The sequence below is a fragment of the Amblyraja radiata genome, chromosome 20 (genome assembly GCF_010909765.2).
Source record: "Amblyraja radiata isolate CabotCenter1 chromosome 20, sAmbRad1.1.pri, whole genome shotgun sequence".
Taxonomy (NCBI): Eukaryota; Metazoa; Chordata; class Chondrichthyes; order Rajiformes; family Rajidae; genus Amblyraja; species Amblyraja radiata.
This window is the reverse complement of record NC_045975.1, coordinates 5,153,681-5,170,728: the sequence shown is the minus strand read 5'-3', so window position 1 is coordinate 5,170,728 and position 17,048 is coordinate 5,153,681. Positions and strand designations below refer to the sequence as shown.

The 17,048-nt window shown below is 46.7% G+C and overlaps 1 protein-coding gene across 10 annotated transcripts in view; it reads left to right on the top strand.

Annotated features, from left to right (window-relative positions):
* Positions 1-17,048, top strand: part of nav2 (neuron navigator 2) — a 603,312-nt gene that overhangs the window by 272,915 nt on the left and 313,349 nt on the right. For 6 of the 10 annotated variants that reach the window (XM_033038685.1, XM_033038681.1, XM_033038686.1 and 3 more), the window contains exon 1: positions 3,593-4,655. The exons of 2 other annotated variants lie outside the window; for them this stretch is intronic. In XM_033038685.1, the coding sequence (XP_032894576.1) occupies positions 4,410-4,655 (246 nt within the window). In that variant the 5' untranslated portion in view covers positions 3,593-4,409. Of the gene's footprint in view, positions 1-3,591; positions 4,656-17,048 lie in introns of those variants that run through there. 2 more of the 10 variants (XM_033038677.1, XM_033038676.1) reach the window with 1 other exon arrangement.

Sequence of the window (17,048 nt, the reverse complement as noted above, 5' to 3'; positions counted from 1 at the left end):
CATCCCTGTCTCACCCTGTTACTTTTAAAGGCCTCACTTACAGTCAGAACCCGTACATCCTATCACCTGATCTCAGTGGCGCATCTGTTAGAGTCGCTGCCTTCCAGCGTCAGAGACTTGGATTTGATTCTGACCTTGGGAGCTCTCGGTGTGGAGTTTGCACGTTCTCCCTGTGACCGCGTGGGTTTCCTTCAGGTGCTCTGGTTTCCTCCCACATCCAAAACACGTGCGTGTTTGTCGGCTAATTGTCCCTCTGTGAATAGTCCCTAATGTGTGGCGGAACAGTTCAGTACAGGAACATTCCCTTTGTCCCGAACATGATGCCGGCCTCCTCTGGCAGCTCATTCCATACACCCACCACCCTTTGTGTGAAAACATCACCCCCTCAGATTCCTATCAGTCTGAAGAAGGGTCTCGACCCGAAACGTCACCTATTCCTTCGCTCCATAGATGCTGCCTCACCCGCTGAGCTTCTCCAGCATTTTTGTCTACCTTCGATTTTTCCAGCTTCTGCAGTTATTTCTTAAATATTAAATATACCTGATCTATTCCCCTCATGATTTTATACACCTCCATAAGGTCACCCTTCATCCTCCTGCGCTCCAAGGAATAGAGTCCCAGCTAGCCAACCTCTCCCTGTAGCTCAGCCCCACGAGTCCTGGCAACAACCTCGTAAGTCTTTCACTCCTTGTTTTGGCATCTGAGCTGTTTCCCGAAACGGCGCGGAGATGAATGAGGCAAAACATAGAGAATGTTTGCCGGTTGTCTCGTGAGCGTTGCAAAGGCACCAACTCGATACACTTCACTAATCGAAAATAATTGCCTTGAGCACTGAGAATTAACATGAACGAGAAAGAATTCAAAGTTCATTTAACGATGCTGCTGCTGTCATAAGCTGCTGAAGTACTGAACAAGTTCAACAATCTATTTATATAAAAGAACTGAAATGCCAAAGACCATGATTAAGAACAAGTGCAATGCTATATTTGTCGATATCCTTCTACCCATCTTAAAAATAACTTGGACATCTAGTTCTAAATGTGTATCGAGTCTGGCCACTCTGAAAGATGCATCTAATTTAATACCGCACATTTTTATACAACTTACCAAACAGTCGCAGTTTATGTCCCGGATGCCATTTTGGCCGAGTAATCTATACATTGTTTTTGCTACATCTCTGGACGAGGTTGTGTGGCAGTTCTGAATGGTTAAACAATGTTCTCAAGGTGTAGAAACAAAGAACAAAGAGTATTGAGCAAAGACGGTGCAGCTATATAAGATGTTGGTGAAGCCACATTTAGAGTATTGTGTTCAGTTCTGGGCTCCATGTTACAGGAAAGATGTTCGCAAGATGGAAAGGGCGCAGAGAAGATTTAAGAGGATGTTCCCAGGACTCGAGAGCCTACGCTACCGGGACAGATAGAGCAGGCTGTGACTCTATTCCTTGGAGTACAGGAGGATGTGGGGTGATCTTATATCTTAGGCCCCCTTCGGTCGTGGCTGACCATGGGTGTCTCCAGGGTGCTATTCCCCATATGGAGGATGCCTGTGCGTGACTTTGTTTAACGTGGGGAGACTGGTGCGCAGACAGCCACCCCACGGTCCTTGACAGATCTGGGTCAGGATCCAGTGGCATGGAGTCCAAGACGACCGGAGACCCTTTTCTGCTGCAGCCTTCATCCGCCTTCCCAGCCGTTGTGACGCTCCACTAAGGTCAGCCATCGTCCTCCGCCTGTTCCACCGTTGAGGTCTTGGTCAGAGACCTCCCCCTCGACCTTACCGCCATGGGTGGCCCTACCAGGAGCATAGCTCCAGATGGCATCGCTCTCAGGATCTCAGGACCACACAAGCTTCTCCACCACGACAAGGTGACAATCCACGGAGAAGTTGATAAAGGTATACAAAATCATGAGATGAATAGATCAGGTAGATGCAAAAAATTTCTTGCCCAGAGTAGGGGAATTCCTGAACCAGAGGACATAGGTTTAAGTTGAGGGGGGGAAAAAATGTAATAGGTATCTGAGGGGTAACTTTTTCACACAAATGGTAGTGGGTGTATGGAATTAGCTGCCGGAGGAGGTAGTTGAGGCAGGTACTATTGCAACGTTTAAGAAACATTTAGACAGGTACATGGATAAGATAGGTTTGGCTCGAAGGGCCTAATAGCCTACTCTTGCACCTATTGTCTATTGTCTATTGTTTAGGGGGATATGGGCCAAATAATGCAGGCAGGTGGGACTCGTGTAAATGGGACAGGTTGGTTGGTGTGGGCAAGTTGGGCCGAAGGGCCATTTTCCATGCTGTATAATTCTGTGTCTCTAACTACTGATGCTGGTTTCTACCAAAGTGAGACACAAAGTACTGGTGTAACTCAGCAGGTCACACGGCCTCTCTGGAGAAAATAGATGGTTGACGTTTCCGATCGGGTCCCTTCTTCAGATTTGAAGTAATGGGGGGGGGGGGGGGGGGGGAATGAAGAATTGGAGGTGAGAAAAGATCAGGACCAGCAACAAATGACCCCAAGTAGGGTGGTGTGTGGTAGCTCCATTCTAGGCTGGCAGAAACAAGGTGGTGAACTGTGGAACTGGTTCTCTAGAGGGACAGGAGGAAATGCAGGCACAAAGTGTTGGCGTAACTCAGCAGGTCAGGCAGCATCTCTGGAGAACATGGACATTTCAGGTTGGGACCCTTCTTCCAACTGTTTCAGGTCCTGAAAATATTCAATGGATATTTTTAAGGAAGATAATAGACAATAGGTGCCAGAGTAGACCATTCAGCCCTTCAAGACAGCACCGCCATTCAATGTGATCATGGCAGATCATCCCCAATCAGTACCCCGTTCCTGCCTTCTCCCCATATCCCCTGACTCCGCTATCCGCTAACTCAGCGGGTCAAGCAGCATCTCCGGAGAACATGGATAGGTGACGTTTCAGGTCAGGACACTTTTTCAGTTCCGACCCGAAAGGTCACCTATCCATGTTCTCCAGATAGACCGAAGAGATAGACCGATTCTTGATGAGTGCGGATGTCAGGGGTTATGGGGAGAAGGCAGGAGAATGGGGTTAGGAGGGAGAGATAGATCAGCCGTGATTGAATGGCGGAGTAGACTCGATGGGCCGATTGACCTTACGACCCGAAACATCACCTATCCACTCTCTCCAGAGATGCTGCCTTGACCCGCTGAGTTACTCCATCACTTTGTGTCTTTTTATTGTCTAAACCAGCACCTGCAGTTCCCTGCGTCCCCATGTCAAGGCGGACGGATGATCTGCCTGTCTGACCGGTGATTTGGACCTCGATTCGACCGAGCCGGGTTTTGACTCAAATTTATTGACTACCGAAAATTAAATTTTCCACTGAATCCACAGATAGTCTTTTGTGTGTCAGTAAAATAAAGGCATGTGTAGCCAGTACGTTGGCCACTCCCTTTTTGCAGTGAAATTTTGTATTGCTGATTTGAGAGGGTTAGACCAATGAAAAGCACCCACTATACCGCTGCCAGACCCTTCATCTTCTAAACCCAACTGCATTTTCTTCAGCACAGTCACCAGAAGGATATTAAGATAAAAGGACGAGCTCTCCCGACTAGGTTTCGTTTAATTCTGTTTCAAATCTCCGTACAGCAACCTGCTGACTGCTTTCCAGGTGAGAGCCTCCGTTGGTGAAGTTGTGCCTCGTCTTTTTTTTGGGTCTGCAGTCTGACCTCGTCCTTCAGTTTACCTCTCCTGCCACTGCCACCGGTCAGCTGGTCAGTCCAAGGCGATTTTCTTGCCCCCCCCCCTCCCTCCTCTGTGCACTGTTGCAAGGACACTTGGTCATTAACATATTCAAGCTGTGTGGCTGCATCTGGAACTGGGGCATTTTGAGCTGCAGAATCTACACACCCTGCACTTCACTTGGGCACATGCTGAGGGATTGCCGAGAAAACAGGATGTTATTTTTTTCTCATCGGACTGGACTGCAGTGATTTTCAAGGCAGAATAACTGGACAGTGAACACACACACACATACACACGCACGGACGGGGGAAAGAAATCCAGCAATCACACAAGCCGTGTAGAAGGACTGTCTGTGGAATATTACAGTGTGCAGTCGTTCAGGGAAGCCAGCTGCTAAAACATAGACATGTGCTGAGAAAGGGAGTATTGCTGGCTGGAAATAAAATAAAAAGTGTTCCTTTTCGAGCAAGCAGTAGAGGGAAAGCAGCCAGCTTTGATTGTTCACCGCTGAAACTGTGCGTGAGTTGCCTTTGCCTGGCAGTGCAGGCTGCTTTAGATGAACGGATTTCAAAGCACGTAGTAGCTCTTTTCCTGCTGCTGCTGCTGCTGCTGCTGCTGCTGCTGCCACTGCTGCTGTTTCTCACCCAGTCAGAGGAAGGGCACGCCGACCGAGAAAAGGGGGGCAAGAAAATGCCAGCGATCCTCGTGGCCTCGAAGATGAAGTCGGGACTGCCGAAGCCCGTCCACAGCGCCTACCCCATCCCGCAAGCAACAGCCAGGGCCCTACAGCAACAGCCGTGTTACCTGAAGCTCGGGAGCAAGGCAGAGGTGACCAAGCCGGCGTACTCCAACAAGTCTTCCCACGGGCTGGACACTAAATGGGAAGGACTGGTGCAGAGCAAGCTCGCCCCAGCTGAGACCGGCTTTGACACGCAGGTCAGGATCATTCTCACACCTCTCTGAGGTGTTCAATTAAAATGATTCAGTGTATATTTCATATATCGAGCAGCACGATCTTAATAATGCCTGTGTCTTAATATAGCAGAGAGGAAATCGGTAGCAATGCACTGTGACAGCATGTTTGGCTTGCATTTGGCCAGGTGCCTTGCAGGTCATTGTCAGTGCAAGGCTACTGGTCAGTGTGACATGTCAGGCTGCTGTAAGTGGGCTAGATTGTTGGCTCCACGCCAGAATCTGAAGCGATTATTATATTTCCCCCCCCCCCGCCCTGTGCCTAACATTGGCATCTGTATTTGTGTAAAGATATTTAAGAAGGAACTGCAGATGCTGGAAAATCGAAGGTAGACAAAAATGCTGGAGAAACTCAGAGGGTGCAGCAGCATCTATGGAGCGAAGGAAATAGGCAACGTTTCGTCCCGAAACGTTGCCTATTTCCTTCGCTCCACAGATGCTGCTGCACCCGCTGAGTTTCTCCAGCATTTTTGTCCACATTTGTGTAAAGATAGTACCGGAATCTTCCTCACAGTCTCTCTAACCCGAATACGACTCGCACTCGCAGTTGGAGCATGAAAAGCCGACTGCCGAGAAACGCTGTCTTTCTCACCCCTGCTCTTCCCACCGTTGATAAAAATTAATATTAACAATGACGGCTGGTTGAGTGAGTGAGGACGAGACCAGCTCACGCCTGTAAAAAGCCGACTGCTTTAAATGACATCTCGAGATTTCTGGCTGATTCCAGGCAATGCCTCGTCTGAAACTGAATCGAAGATCTTGTCAGATTTTATTCTGCAGTTTCATGTTGCCTTCTGAGGTTTTTCTTGGAAAGCTAAATTAGGTAATGTTTCACATGGCACTCGGAATAGTAACCAGCAAACGGCCACGGTTGCTCAGAGCTTCCATTTGTCCTAAAAACAGCATTGCCTATTTTGGGCAAATAAAATTGAGAGAATGTTATATGATAAGGAAATGAAAGGCAGGCTTTTGTCTTTTAACCCATGAAATATTTGGGTACAAACTCAAAATAAAATATATTTTTAAAATGCTTTTTCTCTCCCTGCCTCCCACACCAATGGCTGAAGGTGTTAATTGTCTGATCGTCATTGTTTTAATACTGACATGAGAATGCTTTTCCACTGAAGATGTTCCAAATTCCACTCTGAGATTACAGCTCAACGCACGATATATTTAGATAGAGAATTGTCAAGTGATTTTGCTGCATCGACTGGCTGGAGGGAGATTTTTAGGATGTGCCGGGCTGGGTGGCTTCAAGGGTGGGAGTCAGCCTGGAAGAAAGATGGCTGGAGAATCTCACTGCAGTTGAAACGTGACATTGCCATCTTCCTGTATGGGCATGGTTAATCAGAGATGGATTTGGTGTTGGGAAATGACTGAAGGAACGCCTTAAACCACAGATGCCATCAGAATACCAAGTGTGATAGAATGTTGTATCTTGCCGTGGGGAAATGGGAAATATATTACAGATGGGAGAAACAAGGAACTGCAGATGCTGGTTAATACACAAAAGGACACAGAGTGCTGGAGTAACTCGACGGGTCAGGCAGCATCTCTGGAGAGCATGGATAGGTGACGTTTCACAGAGTGCTGGAGTAACTCAATGGGTCAGGCAGCATCTGTGGAGAACATGGATTGGTGACGTTTCACAGAGTGCTGGAGTAACTCAGCGGGTCAGGCAGCATCTCTAGAGAACATGGATAGGTGACGTTTCACAGAGTGCTGGAGTAACTCAGCGGGTCAGGCAGCATCTCTAGAGAACATGGATAGGTGACGTTTCACAGAGTGCTGGAGTAACTTGGTAGGTCAGACAACATCTGTGGAGAACATGGATAGGTGACGTTTCGGGTCTGGAAGATTTTTTTTTAAATTAATTTGCTTCGGGAGGCTGGGAGGTTATACATAAACGAGGAGTAAAAGATTACTATTAAGAGATGTGGAGACGAAACCGTTGAGAATGCTGTAGGTAGAAGATTATGAAACTATAGAATGTCGAAACAAGGAATTATAACAAATTTGGTTTATAACAAAAATGACACAAATGCTGGAGAAACTCAGCGGGACTGGCAACATCTATGGAGAACATGGATTGGTGACGTTTCAGGTCGGGGCCCCTCTTCAGACTGATTGAGCTGGGGGCGGGGGGGAAGGGGAGAAAGCTGGAAGAGAGGAGGGACTGGACAAAGACTGGCAAGTGATAGGTGGAAATGTGGAAGAAAGAACTGCAGATGCTGGTTTAACTCGAAGGTAGACACAAAATGCTGGAGTAACAGTGGGTGAGGCAGCATCTCTAGAGAGAAGGAATGGGCGACGTTTTGGGTCGAGACCCTTCTTCACATTGATGTCGGGGAGTGGGCGGGACAAAGATAGAATGGATTAGAAGGAACTGCAGATGCTGGAAAAATCAAAAGTAGACAGCCACTTAGACTAAAGGCAGAGATGAAAAGACAAAAAATGTGAGAAAAGGCGAGAGAGTTGCGAATTGTGAAGCCAGGGGAATGAATGTTAAGGGGCTGTCCCACTGCGGCGACCTAATCCGCGATTTAAGAAGACAGAGGTTTCGGCCCGAAACGTTGCCTATTTCCTTCGCTCCATAGATGCTGCCTGTCCCGCTGAGTTTCTCCAGCACTCTTGTCTACCGCCCATGCCTTCTCTCCATAGATGCTGCCTGTCCCGCTGAGCTACTCCAGCATTTTATGTCTACCTCCGAGTTAAACCAGCATCTGCAGTTCTTTCCTCCACAGTCGTTAAGTTGCTCCCTGTCAAATCTCCGTTTTTTGTTCCAAGGAAGGAGTATTAGCGTCAGGAAGCCACGATGCAGCTCGAAAGGACTTCAGTTGGGGCTGCGTTGGGATTATTGCGTGCAGTTCTGATCGCCCCAGTGCAGGCAGGATGTGGGAGCTTTGGAAAGAGTGCAGATGAGGTTTACCGGAATGTTGCCTGGATTAGGAGGTATTAGCTACAGGGAGAGGCTGGACAGACTTGGATTGTTTTCCCTGGAACGCCGGAGTTAATGGGGAGACCTGATAAACGCATGTAACATTTTGAGAGGCGCAGATAGACTGGACCGTCAGAACCTTTTTCCAGGATGGAAAATTCAAATAGCAGCAGGCAGAGCTTTCTGATGAGAGGGACAAAGTTTAAAGAAGAGTACGGGGCTTTTTTTTTTTAAACAGAGGGCGGTGAGTGCCTGGAACATGTTGCTGGGTGGAGGCAGATATGTTAGAAACATAGAAACATAGACAATAGGTGCAGGAGTAGGCCATTCGGCCCTTCGAGCCTGCACCGCCATTCGATATGATCATGGCTGATCATCCAACTCAATATCCCAACCCTGCCTTCTCTCCATACCCCCTGATCCCTTTAGCCACGAGGGCCACATCTAACTCCCTCTTAAATATAGCCAATGAACTGGCCTCAACTACCTTCTGTGGCAGAGAATTCCACAGATTCACCACTCTCTGTGTGAAAATTGTTTTTCTCATCTCGGTCCTAAAAGACTTCCCCCTTATCCTTAAACTGTGACCCCTTGTCCTGGACTTCCCCAACATCGGGAACAATCTTCCTGCATCTAGCCTGTCCAACCCCTTAAGAATTTTGTAAGTTTCTATAAAATCCCCCCTCAATCTTCTAAATTCTTGCGAGTACAAGCCGAGTCTATCCAGTCTTTCTTCATATGAAAGTCCTGCCATCCCGGGAATCAGTCTGGTGAACCTTCTCTGTACTCCCTCTATGGCAAGAATGTCTTTCCTCAGATTTGGAGACCAAAACTGTACGCAACACTCCAAGTGTGGTCTCACCAAGACCCTGTACAACTGCAGTAGAACCTCCCTGCTTCTATACTCAAATCCTTTTGCTATGAAAGCTAACATACCATTCGCTTTCTTCACTGCCTGCTGCACCTACATGCCTACTTTCAATGACTGGTGTATCATGACACCCAGGTCTCGTTGCATCTCCCCTTTTCCTAATCGGCCACCATTCAGATAATAGTCTACTTTCCTGTTTTTGCCACCAGAGTGGATTGTGGCACATGGATATGCAGGGGACAGAGGGATATGGATTATGTCCAGGCAGATAAGAGTTGGTCTTGGCATCATGGTTGGCACAGACATTGTGGGCTGAAGAGCCTTTTCCTGTCTCCTGTCCTGTCATGTGTACAATGAGTGCCTTGAACACGCTGCAGGGGGTAGCAGCAGAGGCAGATCTTAGGCCCCCTTCGTTCGTGGCTGACCATGGGTGTCTCCAGGGTGCTATTCCCTATATGGAGGACGCCCGTGCGTGACTTTGTTTAACGTGGGGAGACTGGTGCACAGACAGCCACCCCACAGTCCTTGACAGATCTGGGTCAGGATCCAGTGGCATGGAGTCCAAGACGGCCGGAGACCCTTTTCTGCTGCAGCCTTCATCCGCCTTCCCAGCCCTTGTGACGCTCCACTAAGGTATTGGCATTGAAGAGGCTTTTGGTTGGGCACGTGGATAGGCAGGGAATGGAGGGATGTGGATTATGGGGCACAGATAAGAGTTCGCTCACCATCATGTTCATAAGTGATAGGAGCAGAATTAGGCCATTCGGCCCATCAAGTCTACTCCGCCATTCAATCATGGCTAATCTATCTCTCCCTCCTAACCCCACTCTCCTGCCTTCCCCCCATAACCCCTGACACCCGCACTGATTAAGTGCAGCACGGATATCGTGGGCCGAAGGGCCTGTTCCTTGTTGTACTGTTCTATAAAAGCAACCTTCTCCATGTCCCACAGTACATCTCGCCCACATCTCCTCCAGTACGCTCGTATCCTTCCTACATTTTGGTGACCAGAGTTGAACGCAACACTACTGTTGCGACACAGCCAGTGATTTGTTTAGTTTCAGCACCATCTATCTGCTTTGTGTACTCTATATTTATGAGTTCCAGGATCTCGTATGCTTCACCAAACACTTTTTGAAAACACTACTATTTCCTAAGATCTATACAATGTGTACAAACAGCCAAACAGAATTGCTGCTCAGACACGGTGTATGTGAATATGTAGAATAGACATAGGCACATAAGGTTGTTCAGGCATTATGTTTGAATCAGCCGTCATTGCATGGTGAGGTGCAGGCAATAATGACACATCTGTAAAGCTGTTACTTGCTGCAATCTTTATTCACTAATTTAGAGATGCAGCGCGGAAACGGGCCCTTCAGCCCATCGAGTCCGTGCCTACCAGCGACAGTCCCGTACATTAGGATTCTCTGCCTCAGGTGGAGGCAGGTTCTCTGGATACTTTACAGAGAGAGCTAGACAGGGCTCTTAAAGATAGGGGATATGGGGAGAAGGCAGGAACTGGGTACTGATTGGGGATGATCAGCCATGATCACATTGAATGGCGGTGCTGGCTCGAAGGGCTGAATGGCCTACTCCTGCACCTATTGTCTATTGTCTCTATTGTCACTAGCACCATCCCACACACTGGGGACAATTTGCAATGTTACTGAAGCCAATTAGCCTAGAAAGCAGGTCGTCTTTGGAGTGTGGGAGGAAACCGGTCACAGGGAGAGTGTACAAAGTCCCTACAGACAGTGCCCGTAGTCAGGATCGAACCCGGTTCTCTGGCTCTGTGAGGCAGCAACTCTACCGCTGCACCACCCTGCCCGCCCCACTGTGAGTACTATTTTCACTTATTTCTTCCGCTGATCTGGTACAATTATATATGAACGTGCTTTAGATGATAATTTAATTTTCATTTCTTAAGTCATTCATGATCTTCTAACACGGTTTTGCAAATAGGGCAATGAAATGTAAATGATGAAGACATTTACATTATAACCTGTCAGGACTCTATCTTCCGACATTGCTTTATTTGACCCTAGGTCCCTTATGTATATTGTATTTACAAAATGAAGACAGCTTTTACTTAATCCATGAAGCGGAGAATTTTTGAACTTGGCCTGTCCTTTTGCGGAACTTGTTCATTCATCTGTGAGACTGAGGAATAGGAAATGTTGTGCAGATCAGGCTTTCTGTACCAGTTAGAGTCACAGAGTCATACAGCGTGGAAACAGGCCATTCGGCCCAACTTGTCCACGCCGATCAACATGCCCCATCTACACTAGGCCCACCTGCCTGCGTTTGGACCATATCAATAGACAATAGGTGCAGGAGTAGGCCATTCGGCCCTTCGAGCCAGCACCGCCATTCAATGTGATCATGGCTGATCATTCTCTCCAAACCTATCCTATCCATGCACCTGTCCAAAATTTTCTACGATACAACTTTATTTATCCCAGGAGGGAAATTCATCTGCCAACAGACAAGATACATGAAACGTAGAATTAAAGTGAATCCCAATAACCCTTTCTGGCTTAAGTCCTCCCTTCACCACCTCCAGTTTAAATTCCATTTGGAATATTTTGGAGGACCAAGAAACCAAGAACCAAGTGGAAAGGATTGGGGATGTGCAAAGATTTGAGGATGGGGGGGGGGGTGCGGGAGGGGAGTCAGTCAATTTACCCCTCGACAGAAGGGGGAGGAGTTATACATTGTGAACACACCTGCCTTAACTGCCTCCACTGGCAGCTCGTTCCATACACTCATCACCCTTTGGGTAAAAAGGTTGCCCATCACATTCCTAGTTGTTGGTAGACTTGGATAGTAAATTTGGATAGACCACACCTGGAGTATTGTGTGCAGTTTTGGTCTCCAAATTTGAGAAAGGACATTCTTGCTATTGAGGGAGCCCAGCGTAGGTTCACCAGGTTAATTCCCGGGATGGCGGGACTGTCATATGCTGAGAGAATGGAGCGACTGGGCTTGTACACTCTGGAATTTAGAAGGATGAGAGGGCATCTTATTGAAACACATAAGATTAAGGGATTGAACAAGCTAGAGGCAGGAAACATGTTCCCGATGTTGGGGGAGTCCAGAACCAGGGGCCACAGTTTAAGAATAAAGGGTAGGCCATTTAGACTGAAAACTTTTTCACCCAGAGAGTTGTGAATCTGTGGAATTCTCTGCCTCAGAAGGCAGTGGAGGCCAATTCTCTGGATACTTTCAAGAGAGAGTTGGATAGATTTCTTAAAGATAGTGGAGTCAAGGGATATGGGGAGAAGGCAGGAACGGGGTACTGAATGCGGATGATCAGCCATGATCAATGTGAAGGGCGATGCTGGCTCGAAGGGCAGAATGGCCTACTCCTGCACCTATTGTGTATAAAATTCACCTGATTCTGCCGGTAATGACCTATATTTAGTTCTGGTGGGGCGGTGACTTCATGAGGTCTGCCTGTTACTTCCATTCATTGTCTATCCTCAGATGCCCATAGTTAGGCAATCACGTTGGATGGTTTCATTTTTTCAGTAGGGGTACTATGTGGGTGGTGAGTTACAGGGTTTTAAGTAAGACATGAAGGAACAGAACATATTTCTAAATCAGGAAGATATTCTGCAAAGAACATTTGAAGATGAGTTAGCTCCATCATATCATGAATACAAAAGCATTGAATTCTGCAATTTAGTTAACTAACCCACCAACAGCCCCCTCCCCCCTCCATTTTGTCCCGAAGAAAGACTAGGGGCAATATTCGTGCACATTGTTAAGTTAATTCAGCTGCAAACCCGCCCGCACATCTTTGGGATATGGGATGAAAAGGGGCGCCCGGTGGAAGCGTGCACACTCCACACAGAGAGCAGCCTGGGTCAGGATCGAACTCGGGTCATTGGTGCTGTGAGGCAGCGTGCCACCGTGTCACATATATATGTATCTTGTCTCTGATTGTGCGGGAAGGAACTGCAGATGCTGGTTTGTACCGAAGATAAGCGCAAAGTGCTGGAGTAACTCAGTGGGTCGGGCAACATCTCCGGAGAAAAGGAATAGGTGACGTTTCGGGTGGGAAGGAGGGTTCCAACTGAGTTACTCCAGCATTTTGTGTCCAGCTGATGTTTCTGATCGATGGTGATCCTCCCTTGCTACAGATGGGGGGCTACAGGAGGGTGGGCTGGGGAGGGTACGGTGGGGGTGAGCGGAAGGAGATGGTGCGGGAGGCTTAGGAGAGGCAGGGTGGGAGATGGGAAAATAAACGATGATGTCGACTCTGAATACATAAACAGAAAGGTCACACTGTTTTGGAGATGAATATTGTCTTGCACTAGGGGGGGGGACATAAAATGTAGCACTTAATGCCAACGACTGGATGTTGTATTCAGAACAAAATAAACACTTGCGCGCCAAAATCCTGAGAGTAATGGATTTTCAATTTTGATCTCGCAAGTTGGTTCTTGAAGATGATGTGAAGTCCCAAATTATTGTGTAAAAAACAAATTTTTTTTTGAGTTTTATGAGAACGTATTGTATGTAGCTCTTCAATTGTGATGTGTCTTCAGGGGATGGAACATCTCGCTGTTCAAGAGACTCAAGAGTGTTTTACGGTCATATGTCCCAGACAGAACAATGGCATTCTCACCTGTAACTGCACAACAGATTTGGCAAACCAAGTACTCTGTAAATAATCTAATAAACGAGAACAATTTTAATATATATTTGTGCGTGTTTGCGAGAGAGAGACACAAAAATCTGGAGTAACTCAGCGGGACAGGCAGCATCTCTGGAGAGAAGGAATGGGTGATGTGATGTTTAATGGTTTATGTGTCATTCCTAACTGCCACTGTATGTCATGTTGTCACTTGCGGGCGGAGCACCAAGGCAAATTCCTTGTATGTGAATACTTGGCCAATAAACAAATTCATTCATTCATTATTCATTCATTCCTTCGGGCCACGTTTCGGGTCAAGCCACTTCTTCAGACTGGGAGTCAGGGTAGAGGGAGACACAGAGATATGGAAGGGTAAGGTGTGAAATTGAGACATCAAAGGGGACGAAGCTCAAAGAAAATGTAGAATAGATCATTGGTAGCAAGGGGAAGGTGACAACAACGCATACAAAGATAATTTGTATCTGGGTCAGGATCCAGTGGCATGGAGTCCAAGACGACCGGAGACCCTTTTCTGCTGCAGCCTTCATCCGCCTTCCCAGCCGTTGTGACGCTCCACTAAGGTCAGCCATCGTCCTCCACCTGTTCCACCGTTGAGGTCTTGCTCTTTGTCAGAGACCTCCCCCCTCGACCTTACCGCCTTGGGTCACCCTACCAGGAGCATCGCTCCAGACGGCATCGCTCTCAGGATCTCAGGTCCACACAAGCTTCTCCACCACGACAAGGTGACAATCCACCACTAGGCAGGTTAGATATGTTTTCGATTGCTCTCTCAAAGAATTGAATCGGAAGGGTCCGGGCTCATTGTGTGTACCATGGATTTTATTTGCTAACATACATTAACTCTGTGTACATTTCCGCAACAAGTCACGGAGCATGTAAATCAATGGATAAGTGTTGTACCCTTGTCACATTGTAATTTAACTCCATTTTTGTTTGTGTTGCAACAGTGAGATGGCGCTCATTTTGTGATCTATATATGTTGCGCCACGCAGAGGAGCAGAATCAATGAAGTAGGTTTTAGGTTGCATATTGACACCACATACCTCTGCAATAACTATCGGGCAAGATTCACGTACAATATGTTGGCTAATGAGCTTCTGCACATCAGAGCACATATTTGGTCTGTACAAATAGCTTTAACTAAGTTGCCTTTGGGAATAAGATTTTTTCAAAGCAAACCTTTAAGTTTCTGAACTTCTATTATCATCTGTGTTATATTGAAATACAACTTTCTGTTTTAACTCTTGGAAAATCAAACTTCAGATAACATGGACTGAATAAATTTGACATGGGTAACACTGCTCAATGTGTATTCTCGCTTCTGATTATAAGTTTAGTTCAGAGATAAGGCATGGAAACAGGCCCTTCGGCCCACCGAGTCCATGCTGACCGGCGAACATCTGTTCACACTCGTTTCATGTTACCCCACTTTCACATTCACTCCCTACATCAGGGACAATTTACAGAAAGCCGATTAACCTCCAAACCCGCACGTCCTTGGAGTGTTGGAGGAAACTCAGAGGCACCCAGAGGAATCCCACATGGCCACAGGGATAACGTGCAAACTCCATACAGACAACACACAAGGTCAGGATTGAACCTGCGTCTCTGGTGCTGTGAGGCAGCAGCGTGATATTTTCTTCTGTATTTAAAGAATCTTATTCATCAGTGAATATCCTTTTATTGTCAATAAATCTGACTTTGTTTCCTGTTGTTAATCGCGAGATCCAGCATGGAAACAGGCCCTTTGGCCCATCGAGTCCAAGCCGACCATTAATCACACACTCACGCTAATTCTGTTATCCAACTAACTCGCCCACTCCCTACACATTAGGGGGCATTTATTTTTACAGAGGCTAATTAATCTACAAACCCACACATCTTTGGTATGTGGCAGGTAACCGGAGCACCTGGAGGAAACCCACGTGGGTTTTTAGTTAAGAGATACAGCGTGGAAACAGGGCCTTCGGCCCACCGAGTCCGCGCCGACCAGCGATCCTCGCAATTTACAATTATACCAAACCAGTTAACCGACAAACCTGTCCGTCTTTGGAGTGTGGGAGGAAACCGGCGATCCCGGGTGAAACCCACGCAGGTCACGGGGAGAACGTACAAACTCCGCACAGGCAGCACCCGTAGTCAGGATCGAACCCGGGTCTCTGTAAGGCAACAACTCTACCGTATAGGGATGTAAAGACACCATGATGGTGGTCAGATGAAGGGATATTCATGGAGCATAAACAATGGCCAGTTATAACTTGCATTAATTTCAAGCAATCACGTGATAAGTGCGGGGTAGATTACAAAAATAAGGCGATTATAGAAACTGGAGAAAACTGAAGCAGAGATGAGGAAATCTAAGAAAGAATGTTTGACCAAAATGTTGAATGTTTGGGAAAAAGTCGGCATGGGGAAGTTGGGCCGAATGACCTGCTTCTTCTTCTTCTTCTTGCGAATGAAACATAAACCAAAGGAATAGTTAGATCTCAAGCCGGGTGTTGAGCAGGTTGTTGTCTCTGTTGGCATCAATGTCTGCCAGGCCCTGACTCAGCTCCATTTGGTGGGTAGTAGAGCGGGCACCCAGTGATGACATGTTTCCATGCTGTATGACTCTTTGACTCTAAAATGAGAACTAAAATTCGAACAAATAAATTATAGATACAATAGTTGTAAGGGAAAATAGTTGCAAATCCCATCAATGCAGTTAGAAATGCTACCAGAAAAGGGTTGGTGACCCTCGGACTATCTTTGATCGGACTTTACTGGCTTTACCATGCATAGAAACATAGAAAATAGGTGCAGGAGGAGGCCATTCGGCCCTTCGAGCCAGCACAGCCATTCATTGTGATCATGGCTGATCGTCCCCAATCAATAACCCATGCCTGTCTTCTCCTCATATCCCTTGACTCCACTAGCCCCTAGAGCTCTATCTAACTCTCTCTTAAATCCATCCAGTGATTTGGCCTCCACTGCCCTCTGTGGCAGGGAATTCCACAAATTCACAACTCTCTGGGTGAAAAAGTTTTTTTCTCACCTCAGTCTTAAATGGCCTCCCCTTAATTCTAAGACTGTGGCCCCTGGTTCTGGACTTGCCCAACATTGGGAACATTTTTCCTGCACCTAGCTTGTCCAGTCCTTTTATAAATTTATATGTTTCTATAAGATCCCCCCTCTAAATGTTATTCCCTTATCATAGAAAATAGAAAATAGATGCAGGACGAGGCCATTCGGCCCTTCGAGCCAGAACCGCATGTATCAACACTGCAAACGGGTTGATTGTAATCATGTATTGTCTTTCCGCTGACTCGTTTGCACACAACAAAAGCTTTTCACTGCACATCGCTACACGTGACAATAAACTAAACTGAAACTAATCTGAGCTGAAGTCGACTTGGAATGGTTGCTATTACTTTGTGTCACAGAGGTGATATTTATTACAGTTACAGAACCCTGAAAGATTGTTGCCCGACAATTTATGAAGGCTGTTGTGGTTCAAAGAAATGGGATTGATAAATTTGCAGAAGTTCAGGGTTAGCTAATTAATGTTATCTGAGAGAACCTTGAAAAAAGAATAATAGAGACTCTGGGAATAAGTTTAGAAAACTCCATATAAAGAAACTAGTGTGTGAGAACGGGAGGATGACGAATATGATTTGCCGTCATCATGAAAGGATCTGGATAAGCTGGGAAATCGTGCAGTACTTTAACTACTCAATAATGAGCTGGGGGGACTGCAAGGTGAAGTTACTTTGTATCTGAGCGGAAGAATTGTGTCCAGCACAGGTCGTCGAAAGATATCAAGCTCAAAGCTCCACTGGGGTATGATATTCATAAGTTCATAAGTGGTAAGAACAGAATTAGGCCATTCGGCCCATCAAGTCT